The sequence below is a fragment of the Dermacentor albipictus genome, chromosome 3 (assembly GCF_038994185.2).
Source record: "Dermacentor albipictus isolate Rhodes 1998 colony chromosome 3, USDA_Dalb.pri_finalv2, whole genome shotgun sequence".
Classification (NCBI taxonomy): domain Eukaryota; kingdom Metazoa; phylum Arthropoda; class Arachnida; order Ixodida; family Ixodidae; genus Dermacentor; species Dermacentor albipictus.
In genome coordinates, this window is record NC_091823.1 from 27,414,673 (window position 1) to 27,439,201 (window position 24,529).

General features: G+C 42.3%; 1 protein-coding gene across 3 annotated transcripts in view; it reads right to left on the minus strand.

The window, feature by feature from the left end:
• Window positions 1-321: 321 nt before the first annotated feature.
• Window positions 322-24,529, minus strand: part of LOC139057339 (breast cancer type 2 susceptibility protein homolog) — a 38,159-nt gene continuing 13,951 nt past the window's right edge. Inside the window, exons 8-20 of one of the 3 annotated variants that reach the window (XM_070535307.1) lie at window positions 24,384-24,455; window positions 20,954-21,044; window positions 20,094-20,255; window positions 19,064-19,243; window positions 18,076-18,220; window positions 17,544-17,665; window positions 12,913-13,038; window positions 11,274-11,355; window positions 11,088-11,191; window positions 6,395-6,502; window positions 3,191-3,355; window positions 1,543-1,719; window positions 322-890 (exon numbers count right to left, since the gene is read on the minus strand). In XM_070535307.1, coding sequence (XP_070391408.1) covers window positions 447-890; window positions 1,543-1,719; window positions 3,191-3,355; window positions 6,395-6,502; window positions 11,088-11,191; window positions 11,274-11,355; window positions 12,913-13,038; window positions 17,544-17,665; window positions 18,076-18,220; window positions 19,064-19,243; window positions 20,094-20,255; window positions 20,954-21,044; window positions 24,384-24,455 — 1,978 coding nt within the window. In that variant the 3' untranslated portion in view covers window positions 322-446. Of the gene's footprint in view, window positions 891-1,542; window positions 1,720-3,190; window positions 3,356-6,394; window positions 6,507-11,087; window positions 11,192-11,273; window positions 11,356-12,912; window positions 13,039-17,543; window positions 17,666-18,075; window positions 18,221-19,063; window positions 19,244-20,093; window positions 20,256-20,953; window positions 21,045-24,383; window positions 24,456-24,529 lie in introns of all 3 variants that reach the window. The other 2 variants (XM_070535306.1, XM_070535308.1) reach the window with 2 other exon arrangements.

The window sequence follows — 24,529 nt, forward strand, 5'->3', positions numbered from 1 at the left end:
ACTTATCTACGTAGGTCTAGGTGCACTAACTTAGTGACAGAGCACCACAGTCGTTAAAACTAGCTGGAATGTGCTGTTTCCAAGCAATCGAGGTGTTGGCGGTTTGCTAGAAACAAATATTCGATTCTTGTTTCAAGAAATAATCATGTTTTTGTCTAAAAACTGCAACAGTCTGTACATAGTCGACATAAACACGCACACAACACTATTAAATCTTGAAGTGTCTCTCAAGCTTGGCGGTCACTGCTGTAGCATGCGCACCAAGCTCTGTGACAAATTATAAACTATTCTTGACTTAGACAATAACATAAGATAACCACAGTGGTGGAAAAACTAATACATTAACTATTTTGGAGATGTTCCACAAGCAAATGCATGTATACAAGTGTTACCCTAGTGTGCGAACCACAAGGAACATCACAAATGCACTTTAACAAAACTTGCTCTTAGTCAAAGTCCATTGGGGGGCTTTCTTGCTGTGGATCATTCTTGGGGCTGCCTCTGACACTGCGAAAATGCACTCTTGCCTTGGCAGATGGCGGAGTAACCAAGAGCGATATTGGTGCCAATGCTGTGTAACGCTCCAGGAGTGCTATTTTCGAACGAACATGCTTTGATAATGCCTCGGCAGGTGAACCTGGCTCCACTTCAATTTTCCTCTTTGGCAGTAAAAGCCCATCAGTGCCAGTGCCATCTGATGGCCTTTGCTCAGTGGGAGTTCTTGAAATAGCTCCAGGCACCCTAACAGGTGCAGTGTTTGGTGTTGCAGGTGATGCTAGCTTTGTAGTTTGCTGAGGAGCATACTGTGGTCTCTGTGCAATGCTCGGACTGCTATTGCGCAATGGAGCCTGCAGCCTGGCCAAAGCAGTGGTGGCAAAGTTTGATGGATCCTGCAAGGAGAACATGTTTGGTGGATACAGTGCATGCTTGCATTGCACGAGGCTTGAATTTCTCAGGATCAATTTCTCAGAAACAAGCCCCTTTGTCACTCAACACAATCATTCTTAGCCTTTCCTTGCAACTTCTATATTCCAAATTGAGTCGGTCACCTTGCTCTTTTTGCTGTATTGAGGTTCACATTATTTGCGGTGTTGAATCAGCCAATGTGCTTTCCTCCCCCCCCCTTTTTTTCCCTCTTGGTTCATATTTTTTAGCAGTTCGTGAAACCTATGTAGTTCATGAGTAAATACTGAAATATAAATAAAGCAAAGAACAAAAACAGCACAAGAAATGAGTCTTTCATCCTTGTGCCGTTTCTTGTGCTGCTTTTGTTTTTAGCATTGTATAAAAACTTGCCCAACAGCTAACTCTCTATAAATAAAGCAACCAGAAGGCAAAGTCTAATTTCTAAGCTTTAACCAAATCAGTATGAGCATGTTATTGCCAGTAAGGAGAGAAATACAGTCTGCATACTTTTATGCATATCTTGGGAGATGAACCATGAAACTTGAGCAAATAGGTAAAGTTACTAGAGCTAAGGCTTTTAACTGGATCAGTAACTTGGTATTAATGTCAAAAGGCACAGAAATACATGCTGGGCACCTCTATAGAGCTCTTGAGAGCTGAAAGGGCACGCTGGAGGGTGTTGCTTGTAGGTGAACTTGTCAACACTGAGAACTCTGTTGTCTCCACAGTGGCGATTCTGTCTGCATTACCCATCCTGAGTGTGACGTCTGTTGCTGAGAGAAACTCTCCTTTCTCAACGCTCTCTTCTGCAGCCTGCACATTCAGATAATTGCCACATGAGATGCGGGAGCCAGTCTTGTTTGCACATCTCCAAGCACAAAAGCATTGCACAAGCTTTACCGAGTGCTAAAAAGAGAGACAGAGAGAACACATAACAACAATAATTGACCACCAAGAAGTGCTACTGTGGGTAAATGGAACTGGAGCAAGTTAGGGCTAACTGGAACATGCTATTTTGCAACTTTTTCTGGCACTGCAGTGTTTTGTCTGCGTGATTATTTTTCTAAAAATGAGATTTTGCGGTTTTACATGCCAAAGCCACTATCCGATTATTAGGTATGCCGTAGCCCAGGATTCTGAATTAATTTTGACCATCTAGGGTTCTTAATGTGCACTTGATGCATGATAAACAAGCCTTTTTACATCCTACTTCCATCGAAATGCAGCTGTAGTGCCCGGGATAGAACCCGCAACTTTGTGCTCAGCAGCACAACACTGTAGCCGCTGCGCTACTGTGGCAGGTCTGCATCACTTAAGCTTGAACAGTTAATTTGGGGCCCACACAATTTTGAGTAGCCAGACACACGGCAGCAGTAAACCGGTGTCGAGTTATTGCTTGTAAGAGACGTGCTGCATTACACTTTCCCATTCCCATTTAATTTACTTATGTACAGTACAATATAGTAACTATAAAATTGTCTGTAGTAAGCAAGAGCACTGATACCAATTTAATGAAATAAAGAGAAAGCCATGCCCAACAAATATAGTAAATTCCAGTGACTGTAAGCCATGGTGTCAATGCTACTACTATCACAGCCTTGTTGCGCTTCCTTTTGAAGGCACATTGTCACCAACTACACAGTTGCCATCTCTTAAGTTCTTGACTACTTGCCTGCACCATTGATACCCACTTGACAATGTGGAATAAGTTATTAAAACACATACAAATTTTTTACAGCAACAAAATTTTGATAAATAATTTTTTGTGTCTAGGCTAGAGGATTGTCACAAACGTATTTTCTAGCTTTTCTAACATTTATTTCACCAAAAAATTCAAGCATGGAATGAGAGAGGACTACATACTCTGTGCATTTCCATGCAACGGAAATAGATTGTGCAAAAGTGAATTTTGTGCGATAGCTACTACCTGTGCTTGCTGGGAACATAAGTATGGAGAAAGACATACAAGTGACAATGTATCTCTCAGCTATATTGTTTGCGTGCGCTGCCTGTCATAAAAAGCTTCAATGCTTTGTTAAGCTGGAACTTTGGGGCAATAGTACTGTGGATGATTGCAGTAAAGAACACATAGTCTTTGTTGGATACACAACCAGAAAACGAAAAAAAAAAGAAAAACTCGCGAAATTATGCGTTAGGTTTATTCAAGGTTCTTTTAAGTTAAGCTGTAGATAAGCTAATCGCTATTCTTTTAAATATTAAGCTTCTTACAAATATGATGATTTAATATCTGGCCTAGTTAGCCCAGCAGTATAAGAGCTCTCACCCACGCTTTCCTCCCGACAACCAGCTGCACGAAGTTGAACCTGGCGTCTGCAAGTGTCAACACAGTGCCTTCTTTCTGGTGGCTGACACGAAGCACAAAACCAACAATGTCAACAGCTCGGCCTTGTGAGCCACTTTCCGTGAGCAGCACAGGGAAGCTGGTCACCTGTAAACAATGTGAGCTGGTTGAAGAAGTCTGGAATTCGACAACAGCTTGTTTGCTTAGGATCATTCATATTCAAAGCAATCCGCCTCTTTCATGTTCCTGTGCTGCTCTCTGATGCACGCCACTGGAAATGTTTTGGAAGGGTGCCAGGGATTTCACCAGTTGATTTGTGTACCCGCGCCCATGTTGAGTGTGTGTGGGTTGTGTGTTTTGTGGATTGCGAATAATTATTAATGGTTTCTCCGGTGCAGTATGTCGATTGTAGTGGGTGAATAGGCCTGAGTGCACTGTAACAGTGTGGCTGAGAAAGGCACGCCGGGTTCCGTCTGCCGATGCAGCTGCCTTAGAGTTCGCTGTCCTGATGTCTGCGATTGCACATCGCTTTTTGTATTCATTTTACACATTCACTAAACATTTCGCATATTCAAGAAGCTTTCGAGCGCAGCGTTCCACGTGGGATTTGCCAAAGTGATGCATTTGTTTACATCTACATCTACAGCTCCAGATCGCTGTTAGCTCTTCGAATATTGTAGGAACAGTGCATCGCTGATGTGAAATAATCTCAAAATGTAGCAAAACATTCATATCTGCGCATATGAGCCACGTTGTTCCTCCCTGAGACGATTCAATATGAGCAACCGAGTGACAAACTGCAAGTGTGATCCAGACACATATATATTTCAGGCTGTTACTACTCATTCTTGCTTTTGTTTAACTTCATCATACTTACAGGTTGCACATGCCATAAAGTATTATTAGAGAAAACTGTGCTCGGCATATGCCCCCACTTATAGGCCGTGTAGTTCTCTCACGAAAACGCGGATGCCATTGCTGACGCCGTTGGTAATGAGCGAGTTTATGCTGCTGTACCGATGATTATTCTCCTCTTTCCTGTTTCATGCAGAGGTAAACAGTGCTCCTCTGGAATTAAGAAATGTGTCAGCATAACAACACACACAGACCCACCATCTACGGGAATGCGACCAGCAGAGTTCAGGAACGATGACCAAAGTACAAGATGTTGGCACAGCGCTGTGTTGCCACTTGCCGCTTATTGTGTACGTGCCGTGCGAAGCGAAGTGTAGTTATCAAATCGCTATAGGGTCACAACTGAACTATAAGAGCGGTTTCCTTCCTCCTGATTAGTAATTTTTTAAAGTTCAGGTTCATCGGGTGCCCGAACACGACGGGGTAAGGCGTAACCCAACCGTCGCTAAACAGGGTGAACAGTGACTCAAACTTCACGTGCCCGGCTTGAGAGGACTGAAGCTCGTGCATTTCAACTTCGAAGGCATGTTGATGCATTCTGACTGCGAATAATTATATTTACAAGTGAACGAACTGCAGCTATCGTGTTGTCGGTTGGACGGCTGATCGAATAGGGTTCAGTCAAGCTATCATGGTCGGCACACTGATTTTGTAGGTGCCTTTGACAAGAAAACCCATCGCGCTATACGACAACTCGAACCCGTCGGTTGCGTCGTTGTTGGCCTATTATGATCAAATGGTCTCAGTGACACAGTGCTGATTCGTCAGCGTCAGTGTCTTGTCGGTCTCGTATCTACCCAGTGTTATCACGCCTTAAATGAGTACATGAAGTCAGGCACACGCTGTCACCACCAGCAACACTGGGCCGACGCTGCAAGAAGACTGCGGCAGCAACGTGTTTTTGAAGTGTCGCTCAAGTGTAACGCAGGGGTTTATCGATAAATTTGATGGCCGTCAATGCAAGGCAGCAACTACGTGGTTCGTGGTTCAGTCCGGACGAAGCCCTGGCCCTTTCCTGTTTTAAAGTGGAGTTGCAGTCTTGCACTATGCACGCATTCGGCACCACACTGACGTCGAGCTACCAGTTTAGTTTCAGCGCGGTACACGGTGCAAGTGTTCGCTGCAGTGAGCGTCCCTGCACTTCTATTGTTTTTGTTTTTTCCGGTGTAGTTTCTCTCGATATCATGCCGCGCGGCTGCGCGCGCGTCCCTTCCAAAACGTTTTGCGACTAATCTGGTAGGGCCGTGAAAAAGGCGGATTGCAAAAAAAAAAAGAAGGAACAGAATCTAGCATAAGAAACAAAGAATAATAAATTATGGCTTCCATACAGGGGCCATGCTCCTGCGAACAAGGCTCTCGTGTTATCATCGTGCTGTCGTTGTGTCACTGCCATTGTCATTGCATACAGTTGGGAGTTTGGACAGGGATGCAGAGGAGTAAATTCTGCAGCAGTAAATGAGTTCAGAGCTAGAGGAAGCATTGTAGTCTGCAGATTTTTTTAAGCAAACAATTATGATTAGCAACAATAAAGGGCAACCAACAAAATGCATTCATTGAAGTGGGCAGCCCTGTATGTTTAGAATGACTCTTCAATTTTGATTTATGTTGCCCCGAGGTGCTGTACACTACTAGGTTGCCTGAACGCTCCAGTCATGAATGAGCCATGCATTAACTCTATGCTGGAAGGAAAGCAGATGAGAGAGAGAGACTGGTTGACAGAGAAAAGGAAGGGCTGCTGACCACACTGTAACTGTCCAGCATGCGACGAACACCTGAACATTGATAAACCACGGGGGAAGGAGGAGAAGGGACGTGAAGATGACAGAGACAGGAAGGAAGAGAGTGCTCGAAGCTGACAGCCCTGCTGGTATAAGCTGCTGTGTGAACGCTAAGCACATAGTAGGAATGCAGAAAGCAACAAATCTCACACTAACATTTTTAACCTTACTGTAATGAACCTTATCTAACCATCTAGCTGTTGGTGTGCAGATATATTTTAGGGAACCGTAAATTTCTTATCATGCGCACATCTTGAAGGTTGCAGTTCCTAAGCACAATATTAAGAATACTCGCAATTCTTGTCTGGCTCCTTGCAGTATAAGTTTAGTGACACTCCCTGTGTGTGTGTGTGCGTGGTGGTGAGGGGGAGGGGAGGGAAGAAAGAAAAGCTTAGAAATTCCTGGTGCAGGTATTTAACAGCATGTTAATGAGATACTTGATCTTACTTGGTACTCAGCATGCATTGAGTAGAGGACATACACAACTGCTCACCTGTCGCATGTAGTAAATGCGAACGTGATCGGGGCACTCCACTGGTTCGAATTGCGTCATTTTTGTTGTTGTCAACTCCACAGCGCTGTTCTGGATGTCAGGCAGTACCTTCCTGCGTCGAGCCAGGACACATATTTTTGCTCATATAATCTGCTGCTTCGAAAATCCAAGCAACTCAAGTGCCCAAGTGCAGGTTGTACAAAAATGAGTTTTTAGGTGTGGCTATGCACTACACATTGCCGTGAAGGCACACATGAAGTGCTGAAATCGTGGCACGCAAGCGCACATAACAATTGGTATTTTTTTGTATTTCGCGGGCATCTGCAGTAAACGGAAAAACACTAATGCCTAATAGATAGTAAGTTAGAAACTGTTTAGTCAGACATTTTGCAAGCCACTCTACAACTTTCTAATCGGAATTTTTTTCCTAGCTTCACTGCTTCAGAAGCTGGTTAATTCATATTGGCTAATTATTTAATTAAGCAAAATAAACAAAAAGTGTGACACACTACATACTAAAGTGAGCAACAAACATTTGGTTGCATCGTCTTAGAGTGAATCGGCATATTTTTAATCTCTGGCTAAAGTTAGCTGAAACACCCTGTATATGCATACAGTAGTCGCAATTCCTACTTACAATACAACGAACAAGAGAAGTGGGTAATAATCAGTAACAGTTATACTTAAAAAGGCCACACAATTAGACATTACGCAAAAGTAAAAAGAAAAAAACTACATATAACACAAAAATAAATACTCAAGACTTTTGTGCTGAGCTATTTCTTGATGTAAGGAACAGTAGAGAATCACTGCAACAGATATTTACTTTTATGTTGCCTAGCTAAAAGGACACATCTTTAAATTTGTGTTTCCTGGCCCTGTAGTTTTATTTGTCAATGTTCTTGTGCTTATCATGGTAATAAAGATGCCTCTAGGGTATTGCGAATGGTAACCTTTAAAACTGAATCAAATATGAACATGAATCAAATAGTTTTCTAACAACAAGACAACTTCTCTCATTAAAGCGTTTGAGTGCTGCAAAACATTACTTGAAACATTAAAAAATTTCAACCAACATCATCACTGCTAAACATTCATCTTGTTAATGTTTGTTTATGGTGTATGAAAAATGCAATGCACATTAATCCGTTGAAGACAATATTTATGGAATTTCATTCTCCACAAACATCATTCACACATTCATTAGTGGTTTCACTGAACAATTATGTAATTATAAGATTTGAATAGTGCACCAGGGAGGCCAATTCCTGTTCTGGTGAGGGAGTGTCTTTGTTGAAATTTAGCGGGCCTTCCTAATTGGATTAGTATGTCGCCACTGGTTCTCGACGTTTTAGCCGGTGTCAGGTGCCACTCCAAGCCTTGAGATGTTTGAGTACTGAAGGTGGTGAATTCAAGATAATCACATTCAGATAATAATAATAAAAAAAGGGGGGGCAGCTCAAGGATTCGAACTTCTGACTAAGACAACCTAGCATATAAGTTAGCTCAGTAAGACAACCTTGCAGTCTGTGAGGCTGTCTTATGGCGGAGAATTTTAGCCCAGAGGATCTTACATGCCTGAAAACTTCCTTTATTTATCCGTGATAGATGTGTGGTATATAACATGCATATGCATATAAACAAACAAGCACATTCACATACATGATGCCTAAATGTTCATCGGTCTTCTAAGAAGTCCGTCAGGGTCAAAAAAAAAAAAAAATCCATAACTTTGCTTAAACAAACAAGAGCCCAATTTGTTTCTAATTGCACTTCTCAAAGCTATGACCAATTCCACCTACAGTGGTAATGGTCATAGTTGGGATAACACAATGCCAAATGCACTCCGTACACAACTGGCACCTCGCCATTTTGCAATGAACAACTACCGAGCAGTAAACAAACTAGCTGCAGTTGAGAGGACGCCAAAAATATCAAACAGAAATGCTCAAGGAAGTCGCACTCACTCATCACTAATCAAGGAGTACAAGAGGCTTACATAAATATCCTAGAACATATCTACAAAGATTCCACAGTTACCCTAATTCTCCACAAGTAGGAAGATGCCTATAAAGAAGGGGTCAGACAAGGAGACGCAATCTCTTCAATGCTATTCACTGCGTGCTTGGAAGAAGTATTCAAGCTATTAAATTGGGATGGCTTAGGAGTAAGGATCAACGGTGAATATCTCAGCAACCTTCGGTTTGCAGATGACATTGTCCTGTACAGCAACACTGGGGACGAGTTACAACACATGATAGAAGACCTTAACGAAGAGAGTGTAAGAGTGGAGTTGAAAATTAATATGCAGAAGACAAAGAGAATGATAAATAGCCGGGAGAAAGAACAAGAGTTCAAGATCGTCAGTCGGCCTCTATAGTCTGTGAAGGAGTATGTTTACCTAGGTCAATTAATCACAGGGAACACCAATCATGAGAAGGAAATTCATAGAAGAATAAAAATGGATTGGATCGCATACGGCAGACATTGTCAGCTCCTGACTGGAAGCTTACCATTATCAGTGAAAAGGAAGGTGTACAATCACTGCATTTTATCAGTGCTGACATATGGGGCAGAGCCTTGAAGACTGATAAAGAAGCTTGAGAACCAGTTAAGGACTGCACAAAGAGCAACGGAACAAGGAATGATGGGCGTAATGTTAAGAGACAGGAAGAGAGCGGTCAGTATGAGAGACCAAACGGGCATAGCTGATATTCTAATTGACATTAAGAGAAAGAAATGGAGCTGGGCAGGTCATATAATGCATAGGTTAGATAACTGGTGGACCACGAGGGTTACAGAATGGGTGCCAAGAGAAGGGAAACGCAGTCGAGGGCAGCAAAAGACTAGATGAGGTGATGAAATTAGGAAATTCGCAGGTGCAAGTTGGAATCGGTTGGTGCAGCACAGAGGTAATTGAAGATCGGAAGGAGGGGCCTTCGTCCTGCAGTGGACTTAAAATAGGTTGAAGATGATGATGATGAAATTGTTCAGACTAATTTTGTAGACGCGTAGGATACAGCTACAGTAAAACATTCACACCATAATTCATGTGAAGCGGCTCATATTAAGAGAGCTATGGACGATTAGAGGTTATCCTCCTCTATAGCCATGCTTTTTCTCAACTCGTTTGCCAAGTGATAAGGACTAGGCTTCGCCTTCACTGGCTATTCGTTGTTCTGGTTGTCTTGGAGCCAATGCGCAAAACATCTCCAACTTCTCCACCAGTTGCCTGGCAGTCAATCCCAAGCGAGAGCTATCAAAGCAGCATGCGTTGTGAGCATTCTGTCACAGCACTAAGTGTGTTGGGCATTACGGTAACCACAGGCGAGCTGAGTGTTTTGACGAATTGGTGGGAGCACAAACTAAAGCCCCTCTATATTGCTACTGCTTTTATGAAAGAGCTTTAGCGTAGATGTACGTGAGCAGCCTAATCTATCTGCACGGCCCAGCCACCTGGTGTCACAGAGCTTAACCAGCCAAACAAAGAGCATGTTCATGGTCCAAACATGTTCACGATCACGCTCCTGTCGAAAGTTTACACCAGCAGCAAAGTAGAATACACTTGGTCACTGCTATATTAGTTTTGTGTTTAGTTGAGCTCTGTGCCACCAGGTGGCTGCACCGTGCAGGGCGTTGACGTTGGCGCTTCCACTCATCCGGTAAAACTCCCAGGCCCAGTCCACTTGTGCTTGCGTTTACCCAAATACCGAACACGCAAAACACTATTGTGGTATATTGTAATCCTTTGGTGTGACGTGACGGCTGCAAACGCATAGATGCTGGTGCCCACCAGATGCTGACAACCAGCGCAGCAGCCACTCTGCTCGCATGCTTGCCTTGCAGAGGGACACGATGTCACAGCTTGACATGTCGCCAATCTCTTCGTGTGCAGCCCACAATGCAAGGGCGAACCATGATGCTTGCGGAAAGACAGATTGAGGCAAACACAGACCGTGCAGCTTGCGCCAACGAGAAGAACATTGTGACACGGACAACACTTGTAGTGTGCCAGACGTGCTTGAGTGTAGTGATAAATTGTCCTCGTGCATTCTCTTTCTGTCACTTTCTTTTATAGAAACAAATGAACTAACATTCCAACTAATACTAATATGTTTTGTTCACCATAAAGTTGGAAAAATTACTGATCATGCACCCTTGACAGCCAATTGGATAGCTCGCCCTGATCATATGGTCACCTTGTGTCACTTGATCAGGGGCGGCCAAAAACTCAGGCGAGTGGCATGCTGCAAACAGTAGCAATGTACATCTTTAAGGCCTTAGAATGAAATTCATGCAGTATGTGGAGTGCTTAAATGTGTCACTTAATCATCACAAGGGTCAACCTTACGACTTGGTATGTTTGTACAAAATCGTTAAAATTGTTTCAGAGTTCCTTTAAGAAGCAAGATTGCCTAAGGATCAATACTGTGCCCACAGTGGTATAAAACTTGGGTTATGTGTTAGGTTCTGGAAGTCAAAGGATGGGTAACGAGAAAAGTGAACCCCTCGCTACTTTGGTTTTTCTATTTAGAGTGTTTGCTCATTGGCCTATTCGTATTCTATTCTACCAACACCCAGTGTTCCAAATGTTGACTATTCGATTCGTTATTTGAAATATTCTATTTTTCACACCTTGGAACGTGGCATCAAACCTGTCTTGTCATGAGACACAGTTCAGAAATGCTTGCACTTGCCTTGAACACGTCACATTAACGTTGTAGATGGAAAGAGCTTTGCCTTGCTTCAGCAGTTCTTGTGTGTCCTCTGTTGGCCTCCATACACACATCAGGCAGCCTGAATGATAAGAAATGGTAAAAAATCAGAAAGACTGCACCCACAAAGTGGCTGCTCTGCCAGCATCAGTGCATTTACTCACATATGTTCTTCCGCAAGTCTGCCTCGTGAATGCCACCAAGAAGCACTTTCAGAACAGGTATCACGACTCTCTCTTTGGGGCACTGGAAAACAAAGTGAACAAACGAAATCAGGAAATTTATCGCAGAGTTAAGTCTTACCCAAGCCAAACCAAACTTTCAAATGCCTTGGCTGAACCTAAGGAACAAAAATAATGCACCAATGTTTCATTTTGTCTAATTAAACTTAAATAGTTTACCAGGTGCACTAAAATCCTTATAATAATTTCCTATACTTAAATTGGCCCTTAACCCTTTCCTTTTGAACTAGTCCTAATTTTTGATGTTGCCTTTTGTTTGTACTATTTTTGTTCCTGAATTTTCCATTAATATACTATTTTAGTGATCAGTAGTCATCGGTGGAAAAAAGGAATATCACAATTGGGTCGATTTGAGAGAAATGAAAGTATGATGCCTCTAACAGCCCAGAAAAAGGCATCCTGTTGATTTTGATGACCCAGTGGTGCTCTGCTGTAGTGATAAAAGGTACATAAACAATGCTAAATTACAGAAACGCTCGCAAGTGCCACTAATGTGTAACCGTGTGATCACACAAAACTGGCAAATTGACTTGCCAGTTGCTGGCCAGTCAAGCCAAGCCAAGCTGTTGACCAAAACAAATGTGCACATCCAAGATGTGCCATTTCAAGTTGCTCTTGCTGAGTATTTGACATTTTTACTGCCTGGAAAGCTGCAACACAACAAATATTTAGGGGTGTGCAAATATTTGAAACTTTTGAGTAAAGAATCGAATAGCGTCGTATTCAATTTGGTCTTCCAATTGAAAAGTCACCATTCATAAATGTGAATACTTTTCATATACTTTTTGAATATTTTACGTCAACTGCACCGAATTAAACATAAAATTGCAGCAAAAGTACGGTAAGTTTTCAACTGTGAGGGCATAGTATAGACATAAAACATGTACAGAGTCCTGTGCATGCAAAGAAACCACTTGTTCGCTCCTAAAGCTCCATTTGTGATTTTAATAAATATTGCCTTATAACGTACTATATAATAACAGAAACTTCCTAACTTTAGGAATACTAGGGTGTGAAAATAGTTTTAATCCTTGTTACCATTCAGCAGAAAAGTGACGTGACCCGATACCATTATGCTGCCTTTAGAGAACAGCACTTCACCCATTGTAGGACTTGGAACAAAATTGATGCAAAAGGTCTCGGTGAAAATGCAATACAACAGCAACTAAGAGTATGCTGCACAAGTAGTGATCAGAGTAGATAGTCATTGCTTCAGAACACAAAAACCTGAAGCCAGTCCATACCATATAGATCCGAGTTTTTTAGTGTGAATAAGACTGCAGACAAGAAGACACACAGTGCTCCTCTGGTCTACCATACACTAGCAACCTTGGAAGTGAGAACAATACATGGCAATACATGGAACCACCTGCTCACCTCCATCATATCTATTATGGACCCCAGTGACCTTAAGAATGCGCTTGAATATGTTACCCAATATTTTCTTTGTGTTTATTTATATTTATTGTTACCACTCCTTTCTGCAAAGCCCTATGGGCCCTGAGGGTATTCAAATAAGAAATAAATAAATAAGGTCTCTCACAATGCAAACAGAATGTACCTTGTTCTCATCAGTGGCTGTCTGCAAGGCGCTTTCAAGCTTTTGCTGAATAGTTGTTTGCCGATGGCACAGTTGTTCCTCCTGGAAGCTTCTCAGTAGACGAAGTTGCTCTTCGTTTAGGAGTCGCTGAAAAAAAGTTGAAACGTTTACACATGCTACATCTCAAGCACGCTGTTTTGTCAAAAATTATAGGTAATTGAAGCAAGAGAATGTGACTGCCCAGAACAAGAAAGAGAAGAAAGAAAAGAAAAAGAAGAAAGTTTTGTAGAATGCGCGCAGGCTGAATATTCTCGAAACAGGATGAACATGCTTGGGAGAAAGGCTCGTTCATTTCTGCTCGAGGGCCCCCACAGCCAAGCATAGAGTGATCACGTCCACGGTTTCAGAAAGCCAGGAAATGAGCGGCAGACAGGTAGGAAAACCTGCTGCAACTGTTCTTGGAAGAATGAGTGGTCATGCTGCCACGTCCTGGCCGCACTTTCACGGGAGAGCTGTTACAGCTTACTGTTTGGAACTACAGACTTCCATAACTAAGCAACTGTGGTCCTTAAAACCATGGCAAGAAGCTGTTGCACCAACAGTTTGAAGAAGTTAGGAATTTGTCAAGTAGGTAGGGCACAGAAATTTTACATGTTCATGCCGTGCATGGTTGTTGGCGCAGAGATATTGCAGGTGTTTTTACAAAGTGCAGTGTATTGTTGGGCCAGTTGGTACATTCTATTTGCACAAGAGAGACGCTTTGATGCAGAAAAAAGAAAAGGGAGAGATAAGACTGACTGACATGTTAAGAAAAGACAGCAACAGGTGAAGTAGATGAGAAAGAGGGAATTCGCGTAGTGCACCACCTATAAACCTTTAAAACGCGTGCTGCACTGCAGACAAACTTCGTCGCTTACCCATCTAAATAGGATCGCGTGGAAAAAACACCGACATGACAAAGGAAAGGATGAGAATGAGAAATTTCCCTCCGAATGGCGGTTCACCATTGCTACCATTGCTCCTGCTGATGAGGCTTTGTGGGGAATGATTAGAACTGTATTGCCGGCAAAACTTCTTCTTCGACATTCCTTGAAGCTTTGGCCACCCCGCACATGCGAAGGGTGTTGCTTATTTTGCTCTAAAAACGTGAATAAGACAGAGAAGCATGGTCAACGACGCAGAAAACTACGGCGAGCGGCTGGCTCCTTTCCAGAGTGCACTGTACAAGGCCGCCACCAGTGGCGCGCCCACTGGCGCTCACATTGGCGCGCACTACACGCATAGTCTTGTACAGGTGTGACCACTGTTAGTGGGAACACGGAGCCAGTGGCACCACTCCACGAAGTGCCCAACTACAGGAGCCTCATGAAGTCTTGCAGCGCAGGTGCAGTCAAAGCGATTGGTGAAAAGTTCGGCAAGTTGTCCGCTATGGTGAGTCATCTGCCAAGGCTTTATGAGGCACCAGTGGGGGTGCTCCGCAGTACGCTGCCACGGGCTCCCATGTTCCCGCTAGCAGTGGCCGCGCCTGTGCATACTGTGCACATATGGTTCATAATGCTTTCCCTCAGATATTCGACAGTAGGTCCACGGGACTATGCAGTAGTCAGCTGCTCGTCAGAAGTGGTAATACAAACTTGAACCACTATTCTTGCAACTTGTGCTTTTAGGCCAGTAAACAGCTGCTACAGGGCATCGACAATTTTTCACACTGTAGCATTAATGTGAGAATCTGCACTAGAAATCTTGCTGCGCTACCCTTGTTTATGTTAGAATTTCTCTACTGAAATATGTACATGTAAAATGTAGAAATGCTTTTATGAGAAGGACGCTTGACCGATTCGAATGAAATTTCCTGCCTTTGAAAGATAAAGTTAAGTTCTTATTTAACACCTCAAATTACAAAAAAAAAAATTACTAACTGGCAATTTTTAAAAACTTTGGAGCAATAAGTTTACAAATATAACTCTGCATCAAAAACAGATACTATTGCAGTTATGCACATGTTAAAGCATATCGAGCAGACAAACGTGATAGATGAATTTACAGCCTACATAAATTGTCCCGATGTTTATGAAGATCTTACAAAGGTCCCACTCACGAATTAGTGGCATATTTTAGAGTGGCATACAATGCATCAATTTTGTTTACATTATGTATACTAATGGGAACAATTTATAGAATTGTGATTTGGTTTTTCTTTCCGAGTCAGAGTTGTAAACTTGATACATAATATTTTCTAAGATTTTTGAATATTCAAGAACTTCTCTAAAAATATCTATCATGCAAATTGAAAATCCACTGCATATAGTTACTAGACTTCAAGTTTTCCTTTAAATTGTGACAAACCTCACCAAAACTGGTGCCATGTTTGTCGAGAGGAGCACTTTCTCTGTTCACAAGCATTCAAATGCAGCTCCAGAACTAAAGCCTTGAGCTTATCTGCTGTGGTAAAGGCAGTCATGTACAGTTAAACCCTCATAAAAGAAACTTGAATGTAACAAAATTCTTGATATAACAACGTATTTAATATTTTGTAAGTTCTTGTCCATATAGAACACTATGAATTTTGAACCTCGATATAACGAAGTGTTTTTATACACAATTTCAATATAGTAATGAAATTTAACTGATGCCGTGAAGGAATAATGAGACATTAAGTGGAAACTTCTGTAGATGCATATAGTCAAATATAGTTGAATTGCTTGAACTGCAATATGGTTGAATATAGGCTGCTTACATATGCACTCCTCAAATAATGTGCTGTGCAACTGAGAGTGACTGCTGAAGTGGAGCAGCATCATGTTCTGCATAAAGACTCAGTGCGATAAGATCCCATCGAACCATGCGCACAGCATGCTCTAGGTACAAGTGAAAGCGTGTGAAGGAGAGCTGAAAAGGATGTTAGCTTGATGAGTGCCTTCCTCCTGCGTATGCAAGGGAAAAGAAACAGGGGAAGTGAGATTGCAATATTGCAATTAAATATGCATAATCGCGTTTTGGAAATGCGTTGAAGTTAGAAGCAGACGAAGCATTCACTCTCCACTGCCGGCACTTTTCACGATACTGTGAGTCCACTGTGTACGACACAATAACACGCAGGGACCGAGCAGCCGCAATAACATAGCTGGCTTAATTTGCTTTGCACCACTGAGGTAAAGATATAGCAGAACTTTGTTGATACGTTCCCGTTACATTTCATTACTAGGAATGTATGATACGTTTTCCGGCTGCTAGATTCTATGTAAACAAGAAAATGCGCGATTGAGAACAGCATATAGCTGCCCGCCAGAGCAGCTTCACCGCAACACTTGCCCGCCCGTCTCATGTGAAAATGCCAGTGCACAAAGTTTCTTATTTCGTATCTGCAAATCACTTCTCTGGTCGTCACACATCACATTCACAGCTATCTCAGCCAAACTTATTGCAATAAGCACCTTCACCTATCCGGATTACAGTGCGTGGTGCGTAGTGCCATTGGTAGTGCACTGCACGCTTTTAATAGGCGATAATTCAAATGCATTGCTGCTTCCTGCTGCAGGCGGTGTGATGTGGGCATCACGTTTCGCTTTGGCAGCATTTGGCGTCACCCACCAGCTCAATTTCATTTCGATTTTCGATGTCGCCCTCTTGAAACACCAGGCAATAGGAAAACTACAAAACGCGTCTTGGGCTGCCGGAGCACCACCACATCGACGCACGTAGGTGCCTCGTGCCGCAACGATCCGCATGACGTTTCGCATTTGTATATGTTAGCAATAGTTGTCTGTTGAAATTTTTTACTTACTTTGGATCGTATGTTTTCCCGGTTAGTATGTCTTTTCTCGCAGTTTATTCCAAAACGTAGGAATGAGGTTCTATTGTATACAACAAAATTATTTTTTTTCCCATTCACATTTGCTTTTTCAGATTGCCTGATACTGCAGAAAATTTCGCGTTTTCATTTGTGTAAAAAAAATTCATTGGTAACTGTACTTATTTGATTAAAATGATTGAATTTCAATATAGCAAGATTTCAAAGTAATGAAGCAAATTGCCGATTTTACCGGCTTCGTTATATTGACACGTGTACTTATCTTTATCGGGCAACCACGTTTCGCCGCCGAACAAATGTAATCGCACAGCGTGGGACGCGCCTGCATGTATCCGAAGTTTCTGGAAAGTTATTGATGCTTCTATCCGATGTCTGTTGTCGCCGAACCTTATTTATCTGATTTTGTCACCTGACGCGAATGGTGTAGAGCTTTGTGGAAGGCACGCGGGTCCGAACGATTAGTCTGGAACATTCGACGACTGCTGTATAAAAGCCGACGCGCTTGACTCGATGATCAGACTTTCGACGATCGCCGAGTGTGTTCGCCGCTATCGTTGTGCTATAAGTGTAGCCTGTTTTGTGGGCACAGGTTCGCCCAATAAAAGTTAGTTTTGTCGTTCACAGTATTGCTACTGTGTTCCTTGACATCACGACCACGTGACAATATTGAGAGAGAGAGAGAGAGTAATGGAAGACAAGAAAGGGTTAACTATACTATTGAGGCCCAACCTTTTTATGACTCCTTGATGTGATGCATTTGGATGGTGATATTGTTGCATCTCAAGAGTCTGGGAGAAAAATTCCAGCATATAGAGGAAAATTCCAACAGTGATAGTCTTACCTCAATTTCTGAAGGGTCTGAAGAATTTCGCATCGCTTTCCATATATCTCTTCCCGAGTTCAGTCCTTGAATTTGTTTTACTGAATATGACATCCGGATGCCAGACAGCTGTAGTTCCTCCGCTGTGGAAAAAAAAGAAAAAGAAAAAAAGAGAGAGAGAGAGACCAACAACATGTCAATTCCAAGCACGCATTGCATGCAGTGGTAACGCAGCTGTGGATATGTGCCACTGCGGTTCTCAATGAATGCCACTTTTGATATATAGCAGAAAGATGATGTACAGAATAAAATGGTAAAAGCTCTCTGTATTGGCAATGTATGTATAGATTACTCATACTATACTATATAGGTGAGGCTTCAGCTGTAATATTTCTACAGAAAGTGGCATTTCTGCTTACTTCGTGATGTTTCGTATGCTGCCAGTTTCAAAATTCAAATGCAAAACAAAATGTGAGACAGCTGTCAGAAGATCAAATACTACAGACGAAAGAACATTATACAAAATGCTGTGATATGACAATGACATACGTACTGTCCGATTTCTCCACCTGAGACAAAACTTCAGCAGTCAATTTTTCAATGAAAGCAGCTCGCACTTTGTCATGCTTGGCTGCAACCATCAGTTCTTCCTTTTCATGTCTCATTACACCCATTCCATTTGGCAGCATTTCCAGGTACTGTAATGAAACAGGGGAGAACAAGATTAGTGCTTAGTGGACATGTAAGGAAGGGGGTGGGGGGCAGCGTTGTGCTCCGGTAGCAACAGTGAATTTTGTGACCGGGCGCAAGGGGAACTGATGATTGCGGCTCGACCTTACGTGCGATGGGGAGGAGTGCAGGGAGGCAGCGCTGGAGGGAGGGGGAGGGCGGCTTTGACTCTGCCAACAAGAGCGTATTTTGCACAGCCGCACTCATTCGCACGCATATATCTTGATATATCTAGATACGAGTATATCTTGAAAGGGATCTGCAGATGGCTAATACCTTTGTGCGTGCTGTGTGCTCGCTGCTCTTGTATTGAAGTGATAGACAGCCTGAAGATCCCTTCACTCGCTGCTGCTGCCGCACTTGCTCACACCGGCATTTTGACAGCGAGTGTCCGCACTCATTAAGTGTGATGTGTTCATGACTGCTTGTGGGTGCTGACACCATGCTTGTTAAATCAGTTAGTAAGCAAATATTTCCAAGTTTATACAGTGGATAAAACAACTATCCTTAATTCGTATAACTGTCTACTATCTTTCTGTTGCAATCGATGCTTCGCCTTTTGGGTGAAATTGCGACCTTTCAAAAATTTTTATTTCATTCTTATATGAAATCACAGATGTGGTGTGAACACAAATTTATGGGTGCCTTATAATCAAATCGTGATTTTGGCACGTGAGAACCTAGAATTCACATCACAGATATATAATTTGATATACAAACAAGCCTAACATTGACTACAGCTAGTTTATTTTAGTGCATATGCATGAGTTCACTATGGTGAGTTGAGGCCGTAAGGAGAGTGATTCACCCACCATGACAGGATAGGCCCGGATGACCAGGCAGTCTACTCTTCCAACGAGGCCGCCTTTGGGGTGCAGGGAGGAGAGGGAGACACGAAACGGCCTTGGTGCAGCAAAGTAACCCAGCCGAACATCCCAGCGTGCACGTCTTGTTGAATTGTAGCTCATCTTCAGTGCAGTATCTTTTGGTGCCTGAGTGAACAAAGGTGTAAGGTCAAACAACCGTCTTTCCTCCTCATTAGAAAAACAAAAGTAACTGAACTAACTAGCCAGAATGTGCTAGACAGCTACCATACCTAGCATGTTTCTTCTGAATCGTCTTAGATAAGTATGTCTCAGTGCATCATAAAGAACCAGCCTGCTGGCTTGTAGCCCACAGTGTTTTATTTTACTCTCATGACTTCAGATAAAGCGAGAGCAGCATGCAATCTTGTTTGATGGTGGTGGTTAAAAAAAATATATATATATATCACACTACTACTTGAGTGTACTCTCACAGGTCACTAATGCAGCATTTCAGTGGCGCAAACTAGTCAAATTTCACAGAATATGTTTATCACCTAGAGCTGAATTGAATCAGTACATGAGTATGAATTCTATTTAGAAAAAGAAACCTGTCATCAGCCCTGCCATTTGTGTTAAATGCGATTGTCTTATCAAAGCTCAACTGCATTACCTTATAACGCGCAAGGAAGCACTAGCCATAAGAAAAATGAACTAGCTCCTTTCATTTACACCTTTTTCCAGACATGATATGTTCTAAATATGACATGTTTATGACATTTCCATTTTTTGCAAACACACAATCTCTTTGACAAGCCCTTTGTGCTATTACTGTGCAAGAGGTTAGCTACACTGACAAGTCTACTGAGAAGGTTTCACACGCATTCTCACAATGCTATATGTTATCCTTCCAAATTATTATGAAAACCTTATCGAATTGCAAGGATGCATACTGATTTTTCTCATTAGGGGAGCAAGCACAGTCATGCTGGAACAGGAAAAGCCAACAATTCTACTAAGTCATGGTGTACAAATGTACCTCTAGTGGGGCGCAGGCCTCAGCAGAGCCCACAAGTTCAGCCCCTGATGTCAGAAGCTTGAGGCCAACAAAGAGGTGTCCTGTAGAAGCTAGTCTCGACAGAGGTTCGTCCAACTCAGCACGTATGCTGTACCAGCCATCAGTGAGTTCCAACTGCACAGCCTACAGGTAGCAAAATAAACAAACCCTGTTAAAGTGAAGATTGGGGTATTGAGGCAGGTTTGCATGTTGTTGCGTTTGGACTGGGTTAAGGCGGTGGTTAGTTTCTGCGCTGCTGGGCTACTGCATAGATTACTTAAGCAGCTCTTCATGGTATGTGACAGGTTTAGACGCTGCAGTTAGTGGTGGTGGTGGTGCTGGTGCTGGTTTGACTGTGGGGCAGAGGATGGGGGCAGGGAGGATGCATAAGCTTTGCGACTGTTCACTGGTTTTGACAGACGACTGCAAATTCCCTGATGCATGCAGTGCAATAATATTTGGCTTACATGTCCACAGGAGCCTTGTTAACAGATCAGCAATGTTTCTTTACTACGTTCGAAAAGTTTTTCAGGACCCCTTTAACAGAACCAGTGCATCCGATAAAGAAGAGAGTTTCCGGACATTCAATCAAAACTTTAACTCAAGATGACACTGAAGCTACGCTTCAAAGCTGCCTGTTCATCATCCTTTTACCCTACACATATGGAATCATTCAGCGTGGTATGCAAATGGTCTAGAGCACACAGCACTCTCTAATGATTCTGCGAGTGACAGACACATTTCTTTAAATCTGATTTTCACAAATAACAGTGAAGCAACAAATTTTAGCACTGCATTTATTTTGAGGGAGAAAAAAAAGAAAGGATGCACAAGTCACTTACACCATCTTCCTTGCACTCCAAAGCTGACACACACAGCACCAATGCCTTGCTTGGGACATCATCTCTCTCATATATTTTTCGTAGTGCAGACCTGCAAAAACATGTGGATGTGTGCGTCTTACACTCCATATCCTTTGTAAATTATACACTGCTTCCACCAACACTATGTTGAATAAATGTAGACCATTCCCATTGAAACTAAGAGCAATACAAAATTTTAAGTTGACGAATGTAACTATTTAATGGCAGTTCAGTAAAATGTTTAAAAACTGTTCAACTGTATGTGCTGTTGCATGTTGTTACTTAATTCTGCAATTTGGCTGCCCTTAGTCTTTTTGTATACCTGAAGCTCTTTGTTTACACCGTTTTTTTCATGGGCGCCACCATATTGCTAGGCAGTGGCGCCATCTATGGGCAGTCGGTATGCTGGCTTGGGCGAGCTCTCCATCTTGCATGGCAGGTGTACGCTCAGCAGTAGCTTCTGGCGGTTGTTCTCGCGCTTGTGCGGTCTATTTAGTATGACGTGCATCTTCTACGTGGTGAACAGTTCTGTGAGACGTAGTGAAGTGGTTTAAGTCTGGCTTAAGCCTGTATGGCCGGACTTTCTGCTGGCGTTGAGGTGGACCGAGCACGCAGCACGATGTGTACGCGCATATTTGAGCCAGCAATCAGCCTTGGAGATCAATTGTGTATTCTGAATGTTCCACTCACTAATGTGACTGTATTGTGGTACAGTATTATCTTCTAGTTCTAAGTTGTGCTTTAGGAGCAATGAAACATACGTGATGATCGTAACAGCGTGGGTACCGTTCTGCTACGATAGGAGCTGTGCTGTTATACTTTGACAAGTGTTCAAACTGTTAGCTGCAGATAACATGGCGTGACTACTTGGTTCAGTGGATGAGGTTTTCGCCCAGGAATAAAATTGTTTTGGTTAGTAATAACAGCATACCTTACAGTGTGAATTAAGCTTGTCAAGCAAAGCGACCGTTTATGAACTGTGCGAGCGTCCCAAGCAGTGGTAGGTGCTGGATTACAGATATCTTTGTTCTATCTTTGTTCTTAGCGCATGGTCCAAGCATAAGGCATCAACATTTATAGATCTATAAACGTTGCACGGCGTGACTACGCGAGGTCGTATTGCAGCGTTAGCCCATTTTCTCTTTCTTTTTCGAGAAAGAGGATGATAACTGAATTTTGTTTTTCGGTTGTGTTCGTTCCGTTCTCTACGACGCACTCATACGTATTACGAAAATTTCGTCCTCAAAAATAGGCATCGCATTCTTTTTATGCGATGCCTTTCATATATTATGGCTTTACAGGGCGAAAAGGCAATGCCGAAGCACATAGCTTATACATGCATTATGCTGGTTCACCAACCGCAGTGATCGCTGTGTTGAGCAGCGCCATTGGCCTCATGAAGGAAGGCTGGCGTAGACATATAGTGGTTTCAAAGCCTACTAGACTTGAAATGCGTGAGAATGATGCCGGTGTATCACAAATATTTCATAGCGCCTGCCGCTTACATGTTTCGTGGTTTCCTTAGGTTGGCCGTACACGAGCATGCACTCTTAAGTTTTATGTTTTAGTCCCTATGCCAAGCGATCACAAAGTGAGCAGATTTGCCATTTCATGCTTGTAATACAGTCACTGGTACTCTTTGTTGAATTATACAAGCAAAATAGTTCACAACATATACACACACCACGGCTGATAATGCATGTCACATGTTTGCGCCCCTCAAAGATATTTCCGCGTACTGTAGTTAGCGCTGCACCGAAAGGCTTCCCTGACGAACTTATATGAACGGACATTGCATGAATTTCACAAAGCATGATCTAAAACATCTCGAAATCGTTCTGCAGCCCGCGACAGCAATACTTTCGAGCCGCGCTGCGCTGGATTGCACAAGCTAGAGAGGAGGAAAGGCTCGCCACGCACCCTTTCTTCCTCGCCCGACGAAAAGGTCTACAGCACATAACCAAAAATACTGACTGAAGTGGCCTTGGAAGGTGTATGTACGTATTGGTTTGTAGTGTATCAATGACGCTTGTTAATACAAGCTCTCGGGAGTCGCAGGTGTTTGTTTCAATTAATAAAGATCTTGATTAATTAAAAGTTGGATACTATAAAATAGAAATAATGAGTAAATTACACTAACACATATGCACACCTTGTTGCATGCAAACAGACATGTAACTTAAAAGTATGTGAACAGATGTACACATTGCTTACACAGATTGTTCAAACAGTGATTCCTGAAAAGGTGTATGTCAGAACCTGACTCATTAGTATTCAACACAATGTGATGTCGAAGACTCCCATTCATGATTTCTTTCTTTCTTTCTTTTTTTTTTTGAGAGGCTTCAAATGAAAATCTGGTGCTCCAGATTTCCCAGATGCCCCCAGGTGCATATTGAAAGGCACAGAGTGTTTAAACAACTCTTATGTAAAGGTTCGGTGCAAGACACACCATCACGTATCAAAACTTTCTCCAATGTTGTTGCCAATTCTATAGCGAAAGAATGTCGTCTAATTAAATTGCATTTGCCCAATAAAGAGTTAACTTCTTAATCCACGCCTTTGGCAGTGTCCTATTCTTTAACATCACGACATGACAATATCTACAGGATCATATATTGAGGTCGTGCACATGAATATACTTTGGTCAAACAGATTTACATTACAGTATATACAATGGTGCCAAAAAACATGCACTCGCCAAGAATAAAATAAAAATAAAGAACCGACGTTTCGGGCCCCGTACGGGTCCTTTGATCATCAATAGTATGATGAGATTAAGGGACCCGTATGGGGCCCGAAACGTCGGTTCTTTATCTTTATTTTATTCTTGGCGAGTGCATGTTTTCTGGCACCATTATGTTTCCTCGCCAGACGAGTTTTCGTCGAACACTTGACTAAGTATATACAATGCTATGCACACACACACACATGCATATACACATGCATACACACACACGCACACATAAATAGACACACTGCAGCCTGAATAACAAGCATGGGCATTTTAACCTTTTATGCCACACGAATTTCCTCCATTAGTCATTTGGGCCTGCACTGTCCTGCTCCTGGCAATCCGAAAAGCTTGAATTAACCAACAGTTCCGTCTGAATTAGGCACTCGGAACACATTCAGTACATATTATGCGAGCCAAGTTTTTTAGGTTTGGTTGAACCAGAATTTTAGAATTCGTGAGTTTTCATTATTGTGAGTCAACTTTTCATGCAAGTAATAAATCAGAAGTGAAAGCTGTACCAAATCATATCGTCTAAGAAAATGATTTTGGCTTTAAAAGCCACCAAGCAATAAAAGAATGCCCTGCTTATACACGAGTTGATGTGGAATGCAGGGAGGCCAAAACCAATGCTGAACGATATCTTTGAATAAGCTGATAATGAGGAAACCTTACCGGCAGCTGTTGTCAATCTCAATGTCATATCTGTATTTAAGTTGAAGCATGACTTGGTCTGGTGTCAGTGACCTGAAAAAAAAGTTAGTGAAGAAAGATGCGGTGAAACTTATGCAGACTACTATCACAAAGCTCTGATAACGAAA